The sequence below is a fragment of the Apodemus sylvaticus genome, chromosome 6 (assembly GCF_947179515.1).
Source record: "Apodemus sylvaticus chromosome 6, mApoSyl1.1, whole genome shotgun sequence".
Taxonomy (NCBI): domain Eukaryota; kingdom Metazoa; phylum Chordata; class Mammalia; order Rodentia; family Muridae; genus Apodemus; species Apodemus sylvaticus.
In genome coordinates, this window is record NC_067477.1 from 91905801 (window position 1) to 91925104 (window position 19304).

A 19304-nucleotide genomic window follows, 5' to 3' on the forward strand; every position below is an offset into this window, starting at 1 on the left:
ACACCAAAAAAAAAAAAAAAAAAAAAAAAAAAAAAAAAAAAAAAGAGACCAGAACAACTTTGCTAATTTATTTGACATAAATTTTTAGTAGTTTGTTTCTAGATTTTAATTTTTTCCTTATTTTATCATTCTATCTGAATTTAAAAATTCATTTGAACTTGCTTTTAATTTATCATCCAACAAATTGATTCAGATCTTGATCAGAGAAAAATGACAGTTAATAAAAAAAGAATTTCTAACCAAGGAGAAATTGGGATACATACCATTGTATATTATTGCTTTTTCTGGCAATACTTAAAAATTAGACTTGATAGAAATATGTCAGGACCTACAAAACTGTTCATTTTCACCAAATCTTATTTTCTTACAACAGTTTCCATGAGACAGTATAGTTTGAACCCACAGGAAATATGTACTTTTTTTTTTAAAAAAAAAAGACTGTTGAGTTTAATTTTTAAAAATGAAAATGGAGTTGGGCACGGTGGTTGTGGGGGTCTGATACTCGAGCACTTGGCAAGGTTGAAGCAGGAAAAAAAGAATAGATTATTTAGACAACTTTAATCCAGTTGTTTTAAATGATAAGCCAGATTCTTGAGCCCCATATATCTTCACCATGTTCTAGAATTCGAGTCTTTGTATACTGACAGGCATTGTGTTGTCACACTTTGGTAAGCAGCCACCATCTTGCTAGACCTCTTACGATTGCACTGAGAGTCTTGGTTAGGAGAGTCTCCTCTGGTGCTGGTGTTAGACAAGTTGGGACCCACTAAGTTCCTTTTGTGATATCCCTACTGTATTTAAGTTCCAGTTTCCCATCCTAGGACAATATGGTCAAATGACACTTATTCTTCAGCTGGGCATTTAAACCAAAGGATCATACTTGGCAAGGAAGAGATGGCTTCCCCCCTTCCCCGCTTCCCCCCCTCAACCCTCACCATTTGCAGCAGGCAGGAGACCTGGCCCTGCCCCCATGCCAGCTGTGAGTGAGCATGCTGGAGTGAGGCACTAGGTAAGCTAGCTGGAGCAGTGCTGGAGAGCTTGATCGTCCTGATGGTGTGGGTACAGGAATGCTGGCTGGCTGACCAACTCAGCTACCACCCACACTCAGATCCTGGTCTTTGAATTGGTCCACCGATCATCTATGAACTGCTGGAGTCCACAAAGGGGCCTGTCCTGCAGACCCAAAGCAGAATGATCTCCATGACATAGGGACCCAAGAGGAGTCCCAGTGAGGATTCAATATAGATAGTATAGTAGAGGCCAGAGGCTGAAACTAGACCGATGACTCATTACAGTGAACATTTGCAAGTAAAGGGTATACTGTGGGACACATTACAGCTTCCACAATGAGACATATTTTGTTTTGGGGTGTGTGCGTGCGTGTGTGTGTGTGTGTGTGTGTGTGTGTGTGTGTGTATGTGCGCGCGCGCGCGCGTTTTCTTTTCTGACCTGGGAGTGGGATCAGGTTGCAAGGAAGATGAGTGTGACTGGGGTGCATGATGTGAATGATAAGAATTAGAAAATTCTCCTTGACTATTAGAATAATTTAAAAAACTCTTTTAGATTTATTTTTGTTTTTTTATATTAGTATCATGCTTCTCTGTGTGTGTGTGTGTATGTAAGTATGTATGTATGTATGCATGTATGTATGTATGCTACATGTATGCCTGGAGTCTGTAGAGGTCAGAGGAGGGCACTGGATCCCATTGAATTGGAGTTACAGGTGGTTGTGAACCATCATGTGAGTATTAGGAACCAAATTCAGGTCCTCTACAAAAGCAGTAAATGGATTTTACCTGATGAGCCATCCCCCAGCCCTTTCCCCTTTTATAAGGCAGGATCTTACTGTGTAGCCCTTAGACTAACAGATCCTGCTTCTGCTTCCTGAGTGATAAGATTAAAGGCATGCACTCCCATGCTTGGTTCCTTAGCTACCAGTTTATCAAAATGCATAATAGTCATCAAATAAAACGTTCATACTTACTGGACCAGTTTAGCAAAGTCCAAATAAAATTCTGTCCTAATACTCTTTTCTGGTACAAACCAACCCATTTACTGTTTGTTCACTGCTTGGTTATATTTTGGAGAGACTCTTTGATGAACTCTGATGATTAGTAACAAACATATAAGTGGAATTTATAAGGTTGATATTTAGGAGGCAAGGGATGTGGCTCAGAGGTACCACTTGTCTAGCCTACTTAAGGACCTGGGTTTTCTCTCCAACATCACTAAAAGCCACAGTGGTTCTTTTCCAAAGGTACTCATGAATTGCTCTTCAGGCTCAGTTGGCTGTCCCATATCTTTTTATTCTTTTGGTAGAATTAAATGGAATGTTTGTAAAAATATCAAAAGAAGGCACCTGCCTTTTCTCAGCCTCTGTATGTTGTTTATTCTCTTATATCTTCATATTAGCACCATTGGAGGTACAGGGGATAACTTTTCCATTGTGGAAGGGAGTAGAGCTCATATGGTTTGTCTTTTATTCTTGAACTACACAGGCTATTCATTGTATTCATGGTGGAGCTATGTAAAATATTTGAGCCTATACTACACTAGAGTATCCCATTAGAAATGTTCCCCATTGATAAGATTCTTTCTGTAAAGATGCCTAATGCGTGGCACTTTTACTCATGCCCCCAGCCTACATAAGTTAGCTGTTGAAGGAAGTAGTTGAAATTTTATAAGCCAGATTTTACATGTAGCGCAAGTGATTGGACAAAAACATACTAAAGAAAGATAATAGTGATTTGGTTACATATTAAAAACCAAAATTTTAAACATGGGAAAAATAACTGCTAAAAATTGATCCACTAAAGGCATATGAGTTCTGGCATAAAGTTTTGTTTTTCTCTTTTTGAGAAAGTTGAGGTAGGTTTTGAAATGGACTTAAAAAGAGTTGACTTTTTATCTTTAGTAATAAATAGTGTGCTAAGAGGAAGTCCTTCCTGGCCTGAAGTGCTTGTCTGTGTATTCCAGCGGGTCTCCTGCGTGTCTGTGTATTCCAGCGGGTCTCTTGCGTGTCTGTGTATTCCAGCGGGTCTCCTGCGTGTCTGTGTATTCCAGCGGGTCTCCTGCGTGTCTGTGTATTCCGTGTCTGTGTATTCCAGCAGGTCTCCTGCGTGTCTGTGTATTCCAGTAGGTCTCCTGCGTGTCTGTGTATTCCAGCAGGTCTCCTGCGTGTCTGTGTATTCCAGCAGGTCTCCTGCGTGTCTGTGTATTCCAGCGGGTCTCCTGCGTGTCTGTGTATTCCAGCCGGTCTCCTGCATGTCTGTGTATTCCAGCAGGTCTCCTGCATGTCTGTGTATTCCAGCGGGTCTCCTGCGTGTCTGTGTATTCCGTGTCTGTGTATTCCAGCGGGTCTCCTGCGTGTCTGTGTATTCCAGCAGGTCTCCTTCCAGTGGTGAGAGTGACAGCTCACTTACAGCTACTGCTGATTCTCAATTATGCAGTCACTACAAAGAGGAGAGGTGTATATGTGCAAACAAATCATCTTTAGAAACATAAAAACCTATACAGAAGAGTGAGTCAAATTTATGGCTATATTCTAAATACCTCTCCTATTAAGGAACAACAAAATGTTTTGTGTAACTACTAGTTTTATAATGTATCATGGTAGTTTAATAAAATGCTTGAAATAGCAAACATGCTTATGAGATGTTACAGTGCTTTATAGAGGAAACAAAACAGCTTGTAGAAGTTTTTAGAATTGATAATTATATATTTGGGATGACTAAGAAGCTATTGAATAAGGAGGTTTAAAGCAGAGTTTATAGGGAATTTATAGAAGGGGGTTTGTGGATAGCTGAATTTTTTTTTTTGATTGTGAGTCCAGCCTTTAATGGCTGAGCTGTCTCCCTTAGCTTTGGATAGCTGATTCTTAAAGTGCCACTAGGAACTAAAGTGCCGCGGCTAGGAGTAGACCATTCTAGATTAAGTGGGAAGTATATCTCTGTCATTTTTCCAAAGCAAGATTACAAAGTTCAATACCTTGGTTAAATCTATATAGTAAATTTCTGGCATAAATATAGTTAATTTGGGAACTGAATCATTCAATTAAGTACCATTTAATGAAAGTTACTTAAATGATTAATGACTGGCTAAGTGATATATTTATATAGCGTCTTGTAGATGGAATATGGATGGTTACCAGGATTATGGCACATCTGTCTGTTTAGACAAGATCTTGCTATGTAGCTGTTTTAGTGTTCTGTTCCTGTGAAAAGGCTTCATGACCAAGGCTGCTTACAGACAACATCATTTACTTGAGGCCTTGCTTACGGTTTCAGTGGGTTAATCTATTGTCATCATGGTGGAGGGCATGGTGGCATCAAGCAGACATGGTACTGGAGAAGGAGCCGAGAGCTACATCCTGATCCCCAGTCTGCAGGTACAGAGACACTGGGCTTGGCCTGGGCTTTTGAAACCTCAAAGTTCACCCCCAGCAATATATGTCCTTCAACTAGGCCACACCCCCTAATCCTTCCAAACAGCACCTCAGCTGGGGACTGAGCATGGAAATACAGGAGCCTCTACGGAGCCACCAAAGTAGCCCAGGCTGACTTTAGACTCACGTTCTCCCTGCCTCAGCTGCCTCTGTGCTGAAATTTTAGGCACATACCACCATACCGGGGAATTTTCAATAGCTTGGTGCAGGTAATAGTAAAATATTATAAACAAATGGCTATTCTATTTAAAGTTTGAGAGAAATGTAAGGAAACAGTAATAATTTGAATCAAATTTTTTAAATGTGACTTCATTTCAGAGTTTATAAGTTGTAATTCTTTAGAGAATTCTGTAGATTTTTAGGTCAAGAACTTCCTCCCTTTTTTTTTCTTTTATCTTTTTCCCTTTGTAATATTTCTTTCCTTTTTTTCACCATAGGACTGAGCTGAGGCTTTGTGTTTGTGGTGCAGCTGCTTGGTCACACCACCATGATGTCCTTCCTCATGACTTCCCATTTTAAAGTGAACTGTAAAGTTGATTTCGGTCTTTCTTCCACTCGTTCCCTGAGCCTGTGAGAGGGAGTGAAGGAGAGGAGAAAATGGGAAGCGGAAGGGGGAAGATGGGAGGGCCCCCTGGGTCTGCTGTCATCTGCTTTCCTTGTGGTCAGCATGGCTCAGTCCCACAATAGTCTAGTCTTCTCCCCTTGAAAGAACCTAGAAATACTGCACTCCCTGTCTCCTTGACATCAGGGATGCATCTTCCTCTAACACAGGTCTGCACATCCCTTCTATACATACATCTTAGCAGATGTCCTACACATTTCTTCTATGCATGCATCTTAGCAGATGTCCTGCACATCCCTTGTATACATATATCTTAGCAGATGTCCTACACATCTCTTCTGTGCATGCATCTTAGCAGATGTCCTGCACATCCCTTGTATACATACATCTTAGCAGATGTCCTGCACATCCCTTGTATACATACATCTTAGCAGATGTCCTGCACATCCCTTCTATGCATGCATCTTAGCAGAAGAGCTTTTCAGGTTAAGCTTCCAGAGCTACTGAGCAGTGTGCCGTGCTCGGGTCTGGTGACATTCCAGGTTTGGGGATTCCATCAGACTTTGACCTCAGTAAAGACTACTCAGAACAGAGTACCCACTGTGTTGAAGCGGGTGTTCTTGTGAGGAAGATGTGAGCCTGTAATGTCACTGAGAGCTGAGGACACCCATTCGCATACGCTGCCTAGTCTGCCCCAACATGCAGGCTCTCTGTGTCCAAGGGTAGGGAATCCTCTTTTGTTTCATTTTCTTTTATTTTGTTTTCAATCTGAGGTAGCCCATAGTCTAGTGGACAGAAGGCATAAGCTACTTGAATTTTGCTTATAACTTTATTTTTTTATAATTTTAATTGTTATTGAAATCAAAGTTTCTCATACAATATGCTTCCCTCCCCATCTCCTCTCAGATCCTTCCCATCTCCCCACCCACCCAGATTCACACCTTTTCTTTGTCTCATTAGAAAACGAGCAACTGAATACACAAACAGAAAAAAAATTGACTAGAGCAAAGCAAATGCATGGGGCAGGGCGGTAAGGCTGGCGAATCCCCAAAGAAAAAGCACTAGAAACACAGGTAGACCTAGAGATACACAGACTTGCACACACAGAAGTCCTAGAAAAGCACAAAGCCAGAAACCATAATATATAAACAAAAGATCTGTAAAGTTTTTTTAATAAAAAAAAAAGCTCAGACAAAGCAAAACTGCCATTGAGTTAAATTTGTGTTGGCTGCTTATTGCTGGGCATCGGACCTGCCCTTAAGAGTGGTTTGTATGCCCAGTGAGACTCCCTTGGAGAAAACTAAGTTTCATTCATGAGTGATTATCAACAGGACAGTTTCAGAGTTAGAGTTGGGGGCTTGTGTCTGCTCCCCTCGCAGCCGTGGGACCGCTCTGGCTTAGACCTGTGCGTGCTGCCACGGTCTCTGTGGCTATGTGTCAGTACTTGTGTCTGGAAGGCATTGTTTTCTTGGCATCTCCCATCCCCACTGGCTCTTACCGTCTTTCCTTCTCTTATTCCACGAAGTTCCCTGGGCCCTGAGGAGAGACATTTGATGGAGACATCTCATTCAGGACTTAGTAGTCCAAGGTCTCTGCTTCTCTGAACCTTGTCTAGTTGTGGGTGTTTGCAGCTCCTGCAGGAGGAAGCTTCGGTAATGGTGATGACTGAGAAACAGAGTGATCTGTGAGTATAGCAAGATGTCCTTAGGGATCAATTTATGGCTGTGTTCCTTTAGCAGAAAAGTTGTACTTGGTTTTCCTCTAGGTCTGTGTGTATCTAGACTCAGGTTCTTGACCATCTGATAAGGAATCTTATTCAAACAAAGATTAGCCTAGTAAGGGATTTTTCTGATTGATGATTGCTGTGGAAGGGCCCAGCGGCAGGTGGTCCTGAATTCTATAGGAAAGCAGGCTGAGCAAGCCATGAGGAGCAAACCAGTAAACACACTCCTCCACGGCCTCTGCATCAATTCCTGACTCCAGCTTTATGCCTTGAGCTCCAGCCCTGAAATCCTAGATGATGTACTACGGCTATAAGTAAACTCTCTCTTTCCCAAGTTGATTTGGTCATAGTGTCTTATCACAGCAATAGAAACCTAAGGCAGATAGTTACTGATGGCCGAGCACAGATATATACCAGACTGCCCCCCCTGCTCCCCTCCTCCCCAGGAGATGAGTATTGCATGGAGCCTGTGGTGTCACCTCGCTGTTCCCTTCCTTAGCCGGAACAAGTGCATTTCGTACTGGTGTTCTCAGTCTCTTTATCACGCACCTTGCCTCTGAGGTTTTACTGTAGGTACATTGTGCATCTTACACATTTGGTGTACATTTTGTGCTGTTTTGGGGCCCCTGGGAACTATTTAATTTGGTAAAACACTTCTCTTTGCTAATAATTATAAAAGGTAAAGTTTATTTTCCTCAGATAGGGCATTTCCACTCCATTAAGCTAAGTTTAGCAATCTTGAGTGAGATTTCTCTTGTCTCATACACCTGTGCTTTTTATATGTACTTTATTTTAAGCTGATTAGTGTTTAAATGTGTATGCGAAAATCTGAGTGCATTGAGAACACAAAAAATTAACTTTGTGCATTGTATAGAAGACAATTATTTTTCTAGACTAAAAGGTCTCTGAACCACAAAGTCTTTGTGCAGAGGCCATATTTGCCTGTCATCCTTACAATGAATATTTATGAAGGGCATAGTGTGTTTAACACAGCATCAGCTTGGAGCCCTTTATTCTTTGACAACCGAGATGCCAGTGTGGGCTACATTCTAATGTCAGGTTATCTGACTATATTGAATCTTCACAACATAACCAGCAAAGTGAAGAGGGATCTTCCTTTTGAAAAAAACAATAAACCCCGGAGTTGGCATAACCCTTTGTCTGCCACACTATAAATAGAGCGCATGAGAAGCCTGAAGGCCAAGTTTGACAGGATGCAGCGTCGACGCAGATCTTCTCTTGCTGTCTGTTCTGCAATCTGTGACAGTTGTCTGGCTACACCAGTGTGCATACTCTGCCTGCAGTGTGGGAATATGCTTAAATTCCTAGACCATTCTCAACAACCAGGATACTTTCCAAACACATATGTGCAGTATAACAGTGAAATTTAAATATATCTTAAGACTGTCTCTCTCTACCGTTTAGTTGCCAAAGAGTAAGGGATACAGTTTGAGCATGGGTTTCAGATTGTCTAGAAGATATAGGGCAATTGTATTTCTGGCAGAGTAGGAGGCAGCACAGGTTACATGGAAACTGTCTTGACAGGCCATCCAGACAGTCATTCATTTGTTTTACACAAATATTTACCAAGTTCTTTAATCTCTGTGCTTTTTAGTGAATTTGAAGTCCACTTTTTACTTATTCTTTGTGTCCCCATTTCTTGAATAAATAACCTAGAACAGCTTATCATTAATCTACTTAGAATGTGTCTGAGAATCTGTAACCCTGATATGCTACTGGAAGCTATTAGAAACAGCGTCCGTTCTCAAGGACCATGGAAGTAAGTCTTTCCCATGTACATCAAGTCAGGCAGTGTGTCCTGTCCCTGCTAGGGGACAAGCATACCCAGTCATTCCCTACAGGGCGGTGAGACAGACACATCGTACCATGTTTGAAAGAACATAGTATGTTAAGTTATGACAGTGAGTCCTCCCACACTCTTAGAGGAGCACAAAAGGTCCTTTCTGAAATGAATGCACCTAAATTAGCTCTGTGTGGGTGAAAGGTTAAGATCTGCATTGCCCCACCCCCACCCCAATTTGTGGGTGTTTTGGAGGTAGTTTGTTGTGGTAGAGATTAAACTCAGGGCTTCATGGGTACCTTGTAAGCCTTGTACCACTGTCCATATCCACAACTCATGAGTCTTGATCTGACTTTTAATTTGTTGTTGGGGAGAGGGGTGGCTTGGGAGAAAATAAGGTGAGTTCTAATGAAAGGAAACTGCAGCATGGCTCTGCAGACTGTAAGACCCACCGCAGCAACCTTTCAGAGTTGCAAGTGTCATTTGGATATAGGAAGTCAATTCTAGTCAGTGAGACAGCAGCGGCAGTGCCAAGAATCAGTCACAATGCTGACAAGTACTCCAGTAGTGAAAGCTGATGGCTCACTGCAGACACACATTGATGATAAAGATACGTTATAGGGGTGTCAAGTGATTAATGACAGGGACACAATTGATAAGGTGCTTGCAAAATAACAGATTTTTTTAAAAAATTCTAATTTGTTTTAGTTAGGGGATCATGGACAGCAGTTTGTAAACCAGAGATTCAGAAATGCTTTCTGTGAACTGAAATTTAATATAACACTAATGAATCAGGGGACATAGATCTCAAGTCTATTGGACATTGGGGAACCGAATAGGTTAGCTGCTTCATTTCCTGTTGAATATGTTGGTCATGTGAGCTTGTCACCTTCACAGTTAGCATGCTTACACACACCTTCATTTGGATTCATTTTCTTCTTTGCCATCCTCTGTGAAGTCTAAGAATTTTGATAAAAGGCCCCTGCTTTCCTTTTTGCATTGTACAAATGATAGAGCCATCTCACTCCCTGTCTGTCTGTCATTCATGCAGATGGAGAGGAAAGTTGCAGAGCCTTGCTTAGAAGAAGTTTTCATCCCCCCTGGAAAGTTGTAGACTATCCAATTAAAGTGTGTGAGCTATATTATCTAATGATACAGAGTCTGTGTGTGTGTGTGTGTGTGTGTGTTTGTGCATGCCCATGCTCACATGCGAGATCCAGCCAGATAATTATTTGACAGATTCTTAACTTCCTGTTTCCTGATCACCAAGCAACTTCTTAATTATGGTCTGGCTGCATCTGTGGTTTTCCGGCAGGGAGAGAACTGACTGGTCATGCTGACTTCACACTTCATCCAGGAAGTTACTTACTAAATTGGCATTCTGGTTTTATGTATCATTGGAGGTCTTTACATATGAGCCTGCTCTCCAGAAACCATGTTTCTGTTGGGTTTCTGAGACACAAGCTAAAGTCCAGGCATTGTGCTGGTACATTTGCCAGAGTCCTTAGATATATACAACAGTGGTTGACAGCAAGGGTCCTGGGGTCAAGACAGACAGTCCTAGGATCAGTGGGTCCTGTCATTTACTAGGATGTGTGACCCTGACCTTTTGATGCCCTGGTCTTTCTTCTGTGAAGTGGTTACATTAAACTATTGTAGGGTTATGGTACTGAGTAAGAAAATTCAGGTCAGGGCTTTGAACCTCACAACTATCCTGTCTTTAAAGCCAGGTAATGCTGTGTTTGGGGTTGGTTTTGTTTTTTGTTTTTTGTTTTGTTTTTTGGTTGTGTGTGGCAGGGTTACTCCATGTGGTAGGCCTTTATACAGCCTCCCTGACCCAAGTCTACCATATGTCTGCGGCCTTCCCTAGCCTCCTACATGTGGACGATCAGATTGTCTCCGGGCATTAACAGATATCTTCTGTGAAGGGCAACCCGTGGCTGCACAGAGCAGGGCCTGCAGGAAGATAATGGTGGGTTTTATAATAACGATGATAAAGGCACCGAGGAGGACAGATGCCATTCATGATGCTGTCCTGAGACCCTTGGGACCATTTGTGAACCTGATATTATGATCATCAATCATTGTCGTCATTATTAGTTTCCAGCTTTCAGTTCCTGTATCTCAGCCAAGATAAACCCTCTGTATGGACTTGAGTAAAAATAAGAACACCTACCTCTTAAAAAATGAAAGGGAAGTGTTAAATCTTTAGATTTGCAAATGAGAAAATGCTGTCTAAGCTTGTGGAGTGGGTGTTCCTGTGATGTTGAGTGTTGGGGTTAAGTCACATTGGGGTACTTTCTTCCTCAACACACATCACTCTCTTAAGCATAAACAAACAAAATTTTAAATTGTTTTTGAGCAGTCTAACCATAAAATAATGTTTAAAAAGCTAACTTTGTCCAGGTATGGTGGTGTATGCCTTTAATTCTAGCACTTGGGAGGCGGAGGCAGGCAGATCTCTTGTTTGAGGTCAGCCTGATCTACATAGCAGGTACTAGGATGTTAAGGATACATAGAGAGAGACCCTGTCCAAAAGACAGAGAGAGAGAGAGAGAGAGAGAGAGAGAGAGAGAGAGAGAGAGAGAGCACAGAAATAAAGACTTCTTTCCAAAAGGAAATAATATATTTCCCATAGATGACTACAAAGGAGATACACATAGCCAAAGTATTTGTAAGTTGTTCATACTTAATAGTTTTGAAACATTTAAATCTTTTCTTTTAAATTGGCATCCAGTTCTTTCCTGTAGCCAGAGAGTGTTTTTATAATCTTTGCAGAACAATGGATTGGTACAGTCTCTTGTAGAAAAATGCACAGTAAATATGCCTTAAGATTTGTCATGCATTTTGGTCTCCCAGAATAACATTTAAAATAATGCACATGTCTACATCTATTTATGGTAAAGAAGTTTATTGCAAAAATATTGTAATAAAAAGCTAGTTAAATGCTCAGTATTAGGAATGGAGTTAATTATAGTGAGGTAACATCATTTGTGCTCCTTAAGAATAATATTTAGTGTTTCTGATGACACAGACATTCTTAGTGTTAAGGAAAAAGGAAGCAGGTTTTCAGTCTGCATGTGCAGTATAAATTCAACTCCAACAAAGACCAGGAGGAAATATTGTCAGTATTAGCAACATTTAGTACTGAGAAAGTGGTTTATGAATAATTCACCAGAGTTTCTCATAGCCGTATGATTAAATTGATCATTTCATGGCAAACTCAGATGTTTTTGCTGTTCATGTTTTCTTAGGTAATTTTAGGATATAGATATTTTTTGCCTTGGAAATAAATATTAAAAGGGTTAAGTTTTGAATAGAAATAAGCAAAAAGCAATGGCTGGTGTCTTCAAGTATAGTTTTATATCATGAAAATTTTATATAAACTCTGATCTGTAAACATTTTTAGGGGATAGATTTCTCACCTTGTAATTAGTGGTGTTTTAAAACCATCATGTTCTTTATGATCATTAACTTTAAATTTCTCTTTTCGGTTGAGATTATATATCGCTATACCATTTTCCCCTTCCGTTTTCTCCCTCTGAACAACCCCATGCTCGCCTCTTTGCTCTGTTTTAAATTCATAGCCTCCTTTTTCATTGTTATTAACATGAATGTATGCACATACATACACTTACTCTCTAAGGTTACTTGTGACTGTATGTTTTCAGGGCTCACACTTGTTAGTGGGTAAACAGTCGGTGTGCTCTTCTCTTGGGACTATTTCTCCCATTCTCAGCATTTCTTAGTTGCCTGTAGTTATTTGTGGAGTTGAAGCCTCCCCGACTTCATCTATGTGAGCATTGTCTGTGGGTATCATCCTTGTCCAGTTCATGCTTAGGCAGACTGTGGAAAGGCTGTGGGTGTAGCATCTGACACCCGTCTGACATTGTAACACAGTCTCACAGCAAACTCCCTGATCCTCTGGCCTTCACAGTCTTTCCACCTGTTCTTCCACAGCGTTCCCTGAGCCTTTGGTGTGGGAGTGTTTTGTAGATGTATCCAGCGCAACTAAGCTCCACAACTCTGCATTTTGATTGGTTGTGGTCTTCTGTGATGGTCTCTGTTGCAAAGAGACATGTACTTGACTAGGAGTGAGGACTGCCCTTATCTGTAGGTATAAGGTCACATATTTAGATGTAGTTAGGGATTATGCTGGCTTAGTAAAATGGTGGTTGCATATTTTCCTTCCATATTAAAGTCTTCAGTAGCCCATTGCCTAGGGTTCCAGAACCAGGCATGATGTCCCTTCACTGTCAAGCTGTGCCTGTGCTGAGCCTACCGCGCCCTGCTGGCGGTCGTTGTGGCTCAGGATCATATTGTGGTAGGACTGTTGGTCCATTCCCTCCTTTGGAAGCCTGCATGGTGCCTTCAGGTACCATGGAAGCGAGCCCTCAGGGAGGAGACTTTCAAGTCAGATCTAGCTCAGGGGCCTCTGGCGTCTGGTTCCGAAGCATACTGATGATTAATTTTTAAAGATATTTATTGCATGTGTTTGATAATCAAATGTTTAAAATTTCCCCCTTTTATATTTGCAGTCTGTGCAGAAGCTTATAATCCTGATGAAGAAGAAGATGATGCAGAGTCCAGGGTATGTAGTTTACCCAACTAGGGGATATTAACCGGATGCCTTCACGATATGTAAGGAAGTAATGATAGACATATTAACAGACACAGGCTTTCAGCAGAGAAACATCAAAGGATTTGTCTCTTTTCCTCTTTGTATTTTAATAGTCTGCTTCTACTTCAGATTCTGTAGACTTATTTTTAAAACCCCAGAGTCGCTTTTGGATGAACTGGAACAGGAGCAGAAGTGCTCACTGAAGGTGTGGCTTCAGTCCTTTCCCTCAGGCATCCTGAGGAGGGAAGATGTTTGGAGCTAATTTTCTTGTAGCCATAGTTATCTGTAACAAGTGCTCCTAGTATAGCAAGATCCCAGGGAAGACCTTCTGCTCCTATCAGTTGCTAACAGAAGGTTCCTCTGAAAGAGACAGGCCCCGAAGCAGCACAAGGAAGCTGCCAGCGAGGCACAGTGTGAGCTCTCCACACTTAGTGCAGACCAGACGGGTTCTTGGAGGCCCTGATGACTCTGTAAGGATTTGCCTAGTGTAGTTTGATGTGGCTCTTAAGCTCTACCCTTAACTCACTTCTCCCATTAGTAATGTAGTAAAAAGCAAACTAAATGAGGTTATTGTGCTTGAACATGAAAACAAGTAATAACGAACCTCTCTCCCTTCCTCCCTCCCTCAGCCATCCCTCCCCCTCCCTTCTTCCTTCTTTCCCTCCCCCCTCACTTCCCCCTCCTTCCCTCCTTCCCTCCACCTCCCAATCTCCCCTCTCCTTTCCTCCCTCCTTTCCTTCTTCCTTATACATACTTTGACAAAGTCTTCTTTGCACCTTCAACCTTAAAAGGTGTTTTTAAAAGCTTGTATTTCTAGCTCAGAAGAATGCAGAAAAGAAGATAGTAGGCCAACACTTTAAGACTATTAGGCTCCTGAAGTGGACTCTCTCAGCAGCAATCCGACTCTTCTTGCTAATCTGGAGCACACTGTCACTACACTGTGTGATCCAAAATCTGCCTTGCCTGTCACACACCCCATCCACATCTCTACAGGAAACAGAAATGAGTGACAGCTGAGGGCTACACACATTCCTTATGTTTGTGGTTAACTATCTATGGCAAAAATGAGTAATGAAGATAATTAGAAGTAGTTTAAACTAGTTTTAAAAGTCTAAGGGACAAAGTTTGAAAGCAACATCTGGTTTCTCACTGGCTCAACGACTGTGAGACCTTGAGAAGAGTTTTAGCTACCATTGAGTCTGAGTTAGTTAAGTAAAATGGTTTAGATAGTTTATCACCATTGTAGTTAATATTCACTTAGCCAATCAAATGGCACTAAACAAAGAAAATACCAATGCAAGCTTGTTGGATACATATTTGGACGTATTACCAATTGCAGAAGAAGTTCAGAGGCCATACTTTAGATAAGGCTGCTTGCCTTTAAGACAGCGGTTCCCAACCTGTAGGTCATGGCCCTTTTTGAGTGTTGCATATCAGATATTTACATTATGATTCATATGTAACAAAATTATAGTTATGAAGTAGCAATGAAAATAACTTTATGGTTGGGGTCAGCACAACATGAGGAACTGTATTAAAGAGTCCCAGCGTTAGGAAGGTTGAGAACCACTGCACTAAGGTTCTTCAGGAGCAAAGGTGTAGACTGTGACTGGTGTTAAGGCCCTCACCCAACACTCTGGTTATTGTTGTCTTTTAGTTCAAGATCCTGGTTTCCCAGGAGCTTCTTTTTTTTTTTTTTAATTTTATTCGATATATTTTTTTATTTACATTTCAAATTATTTCCCCTTTTCTGGTCCCCCACTCCCCAAAAGTCACATAAGCCCCCTTCCCTTTCCCTGTTCTCCCACCCATCCCTTCCTACTTCCCTGTTCTGGTTTTGCCTTATACTGCTACACTGAGTCTTTCCAGAACCAGGGGCCACTCCTCCGTTCTTCTTGAACCTCATTTGATGTGTGGATTATGTTTTTGGTTATTCCAGTTTTCTAGGTTAGCACCCACTTATTAGTGAGTGCATACTATGATTCATCTTTTGAGTCTGGGTTACCTCACTTAGTATGAAGTTCTCCAGCTCCATCCATTTGTCTAAGAATTTCATGAATTCGTTGTTTACAATGGCTGAATAGTACTCCATTGTGTATATATACCACATTTTTTGCATTCCCAGGAGCTTCTAAGAAGTCCATGTTGACCAGTTGAGGCAGGGCTAGAAAATCAAGACTCAAGAGACCATGTGCATAAACAAGGACAGGCATTTTCTATGAAGATCGGTGTGCTGGCTAGTTCTGTGGCAATTTGAAATAAGTCAGAGTCAGTTTTGGAAGTGAGAAAATGTGCTTGCTAGATTGGTCTGTGGGCAAACCTGTGGTACATTTTCTTGAGTGATGATTGATATGAGATGGTCCAGATCACTGTAGGTGGTGCCATCTCTGGGCCCGTGGTCCTGGAATTTTTTCTATAAGAAAGCAGCCTACACTGGAGAGATGGCTCGGTGGTTAAGAGCACCATCTGTTCTTTCAGAGGTCCTGAGTTCAAATCCCAGCAACTACATGGTGGCTCACAACCATCTGTAATGAGATCTGATGCCCTCTTCTGGAGTGTCTGGAGACAGCTACAGTGTACTTAGATAAAATAAATAAATCTTTGAAAAAACCAAGAAGCAACCAAACAGACAAAAAATAAAAAAAAAAAGAAAGAAAGAAAAAGAAAGCAGCGGGAGCAAGCTATGGGCAGCAAGCCAGTAAACAGTATTCCTCCATGGCCTCTGCATCAGCTCCTGGATCCAGGCTCCTGCCCTGTTTGAGTTTCTTTCCTGAGTTCTCTGGATGATGGTCTACAAGCTATAAGATGAAAACAACCTTTTCCTCCCCAAGTTGCTTTTGGCCTGAGTGTCTTACTACAGCCATACAAACCCTAAGACACCGGAGTCTGCATGGGGTAGGGGTTCACTTTAAGCCCTGCCTTTCCTAATACTTTAAGCTTCTATGAAATGCATTAATTACATGTTAATGATTATGATAAAGTACTTTAAGATTTTGATTAGGCTGAGAATGACTTCTAGATATCGTACTAAAGAATATATCTTACCTTTGGCCTTAAAACTATAAACTATACCATAGTTTCCTAGGAATGATTATTACAGATGTCAAAATTAGGTGACTTTAGATAGATGGGCAATGAAAAATATCTGTGAGGAAAATATATACTATATTTTGATAGAGTAATATTTCATATTATTATCTGGAATTTTTACAATCAAGAAATCTGTAACTAATAAAAATGGGTATTTATCTTCATATGAATTTAAAGAAAATCTAAATACTTAAGACTTGTTTTGGAAAAAACTAATTTGGATTTTAGTTGGAATACTAATAATAAAAGAGAATTTAAGGCTTGTATATGTCTAGCATGTGCCACTGGAGGGAAGAGTGGTATGTTTCCTTGTCCTAGCCTCTGAAAATCTCTTGGATACTCCTCTGCATAGCTGGCCAGGTATTGGGTGTGCCCAGCGAAGCAACCCCTGACCTCTTTAGTAGAGGCTAGTGGCAGATACAAACAAGCAAATTAATGAGTAACTGCAGCATAGGAGGTGCTCAATGCACAGCCAGACACTATATAGGGATTAAGTCTGAAGTGACTGGAGTCTCCTTGAGGTAAGACATGAGGCACGGCAAGTCGTGCCTGGGCAGCCACCAGAAACGGGGTATGAAGCTATGTGGTGGAGGCAGGTGTGGCCGGCTCAGGGCTCAAACAAGGTCAGAGACAGAAGAACAGACGTGTACCTCAGCACATGTGGGGTCCACTGAGGTTAGCATCTGGAGAATGGAGAGCACTCATTGGATGTTTGAGAGGTCTCCTTTCTGTCTTACTAGAGAAGGAAGTGGACCGTGCGCAGGGTTCCCTATGTAACGGAATACTGAGACCATGGCTAAGGAAGCCATAGTAGTTGCCTTTCTGATTATTTTCCTTGAAAGGCAGTAGAGGTTCAGAGCAGGAGTTGGCAAATGCTTTAGTGGGGGATTTTTTTTTTGACTGAAAATTCACTACTCCTCAACATGAATATTTAATATTTGGGAGTCAGAAGCTGTCTTCAAGCTACTCAGCCCTGCTGCTGTGGCTCAAAGTCAGCACAGGCAGTGTGCAAATGAAAGCGTGTCTGTTGAACTTGAATTCCATCTGTTAGAAAGTGTGTGTGTGTGTGTGAGAGAGAGAGAGAGACAGAGACAGAGACAGAGACAGAGACAGAGACAGAGAGACAGAGAGAGACAGAAACAAAGGCAGAGAGACAAACACAGAGATTGATTACAAAGGTAGAGCCACTCTCAGCTCAGACACCATTCAGTACAGAAATGCTTGTGGGCGTGGCTCACTGTTCTGAGGTCTGAGTGTTCACTGATAACAGCCTGTCCTGCATGAATCTAAGGTGTACAGTTTACAGACTGTGAGATAAAGTCAGTGGGGCGAGTTTATTTTCTCACCTCTGTTACCAGGATGAAATGAACTTATATTGGGCCCTTAAAATACTGCTTAGCATATATCAAATGCCACATAAATGCTTGTTTAGCAAGATTTGTATTCTGAAATGAGAAATTTTAATAAAAACCAAAAGAGCCTGTGGGCTGATAAAAGATCACACTGTGACCTAAGCTTTGAAGGTTTCTGTGTAACACAGGCTAGAAGCATTGTGCTCAGTTGTCTTCTTAAGGTCTAGGTTCTGATGAATATGGGTCAGGTAGTAAACAAAGGTTTCACGTTCCTCTCCCCGTGTGTGGTGAGTAACCATATCACACGAAAGAAAATGCCAGGCAGACATAATGTAAGGGAGTAAGGTTTGTTTGGGATCCAGCTTCTGGGCAGCTTTAGTCCATTGTGTGGGGAAGGGGTGGCTGTGATGGTGACTTAGTCCTTGGTGTTAAGAATGTCACAGAGCAGCATCTGGGAAGACAAGTAGGTATAAGAAGGGCCTGCCCATAGCTGTGTGCGTCTGTGAACTGGACCTCACCTGCTAAGGCCCACACCGTCTTCAGAGCAGCAGCATGAGCACAGGGCTCACGGTGGGGGCCAACAGGGTTCCAAGGCACAGCACCCTATTGAAAACCTGTAGGGATTTATTCACTAGCTAGTAGTCTTTTGTGTCACCTGTAAATCACAGGTGTAGGAGTGGTGCCCATCAGAATCCTCTCCTTGTACTGTAATGCCAGCTCTTTTAGGCTTAGAGTCCATGGTCTTCTGGGTTTTTGTTGTTGTTGTTGTTGTTGTTTTCTAGCTATCTCTTCTACTAGGTTAAATGTGCCTGTGAGTGTTGGTGTCTGTGTAGGCACAGGCTCATTGCTGTCTGATTCCGGCTGCTTTGATGGGAACAGTGAGGCATTTGCTCATGAGATCCTACAGTTATTCTTTGAATCAACATTGGAATAGGGGAAGTAGTTGGGTTTCTAGGAATCCACTCCATGCCTGCTTTTAGGAGCATCTTTTACCTTGTTTTATATTCACAAACTACAGTGTTCACAATAAAAAGAGCCTTTTGAGATTAGGGATGTTGCTCAGTGATGGAGCATTTGCCTAACATGGGCAAGGGTTTGGATTCAATTTCAAGCATTCCCATGCCTCAAAAAAAGAACCCAACCTGTTGGTCCATTGAGTCTCTGTGATGGTTTATATATGCTTGTCCCTGGGGAGTGGCGCTGTTGGGAGGTGTGGCCTTGTTGGAGTAGGTGTGGCCTTGTGGGTGTTAATATCCTTGTCCTAGCTGTCTGGAAGTCAGTCTTCCTCTAGCAGCCTTTAGGTAAAGATGTAGAACTCTCAGTTCATCATCCTGCACCCTGTCTTCCTGGATGCTGCCATGTTCCAACCTTGATGATAATGGACTGAACCTCTGAACCTGTAAGCCAGCCCCAATTAAATGTCCTTTGTAAGACTTGTCTTGGTCATGGTGTCTGTTCACGGTGGTAACATCCTAACTGAGACAGTCTCACAGAGGACCCTCTGGCTGTTTCATTGTCCTGGAGTAAATGTTCAGTGAGAGTTTAAAACACCAGCCTCTCCTGACTTTACCCTAAAATGATGGCACCGGTATTTCCTGGAGTCATTTCCCTTGAGGGCAGTGCATGGTTGCTGGGTCCCTTCTCAAGACTCCCTTTCTACTGTCAGGGAAGTTACCTGTAATTTTCCTAAAATTTTCTTTAATCTTGAATG

The 19304-nt window shown here is 41.7% G+C and overlaps 1 protein-coding gene across 1 annotated transcript in view; it reads left to right on the plus strand.

The window, feature by feature from the left end:
• Window positions 1–19304, plus strand: part of Prkar2b (protein kinase cAMP-dependent type II regulatory subunit beta) — a 99460-nt gene that overhangs the window by 49531 nt on the left and 30625 nt on the right. The window contains exon 3 of the mRNA XM_052185981.1: window positions 13069–13121. Within this exon, the coding sequence (XP_052041941.1) occupies window positions 13069–13121 (53 nt within the window). The remainder of the gene's footprint in view (window positions 1–13068; window positions 13122–19304) is intronic.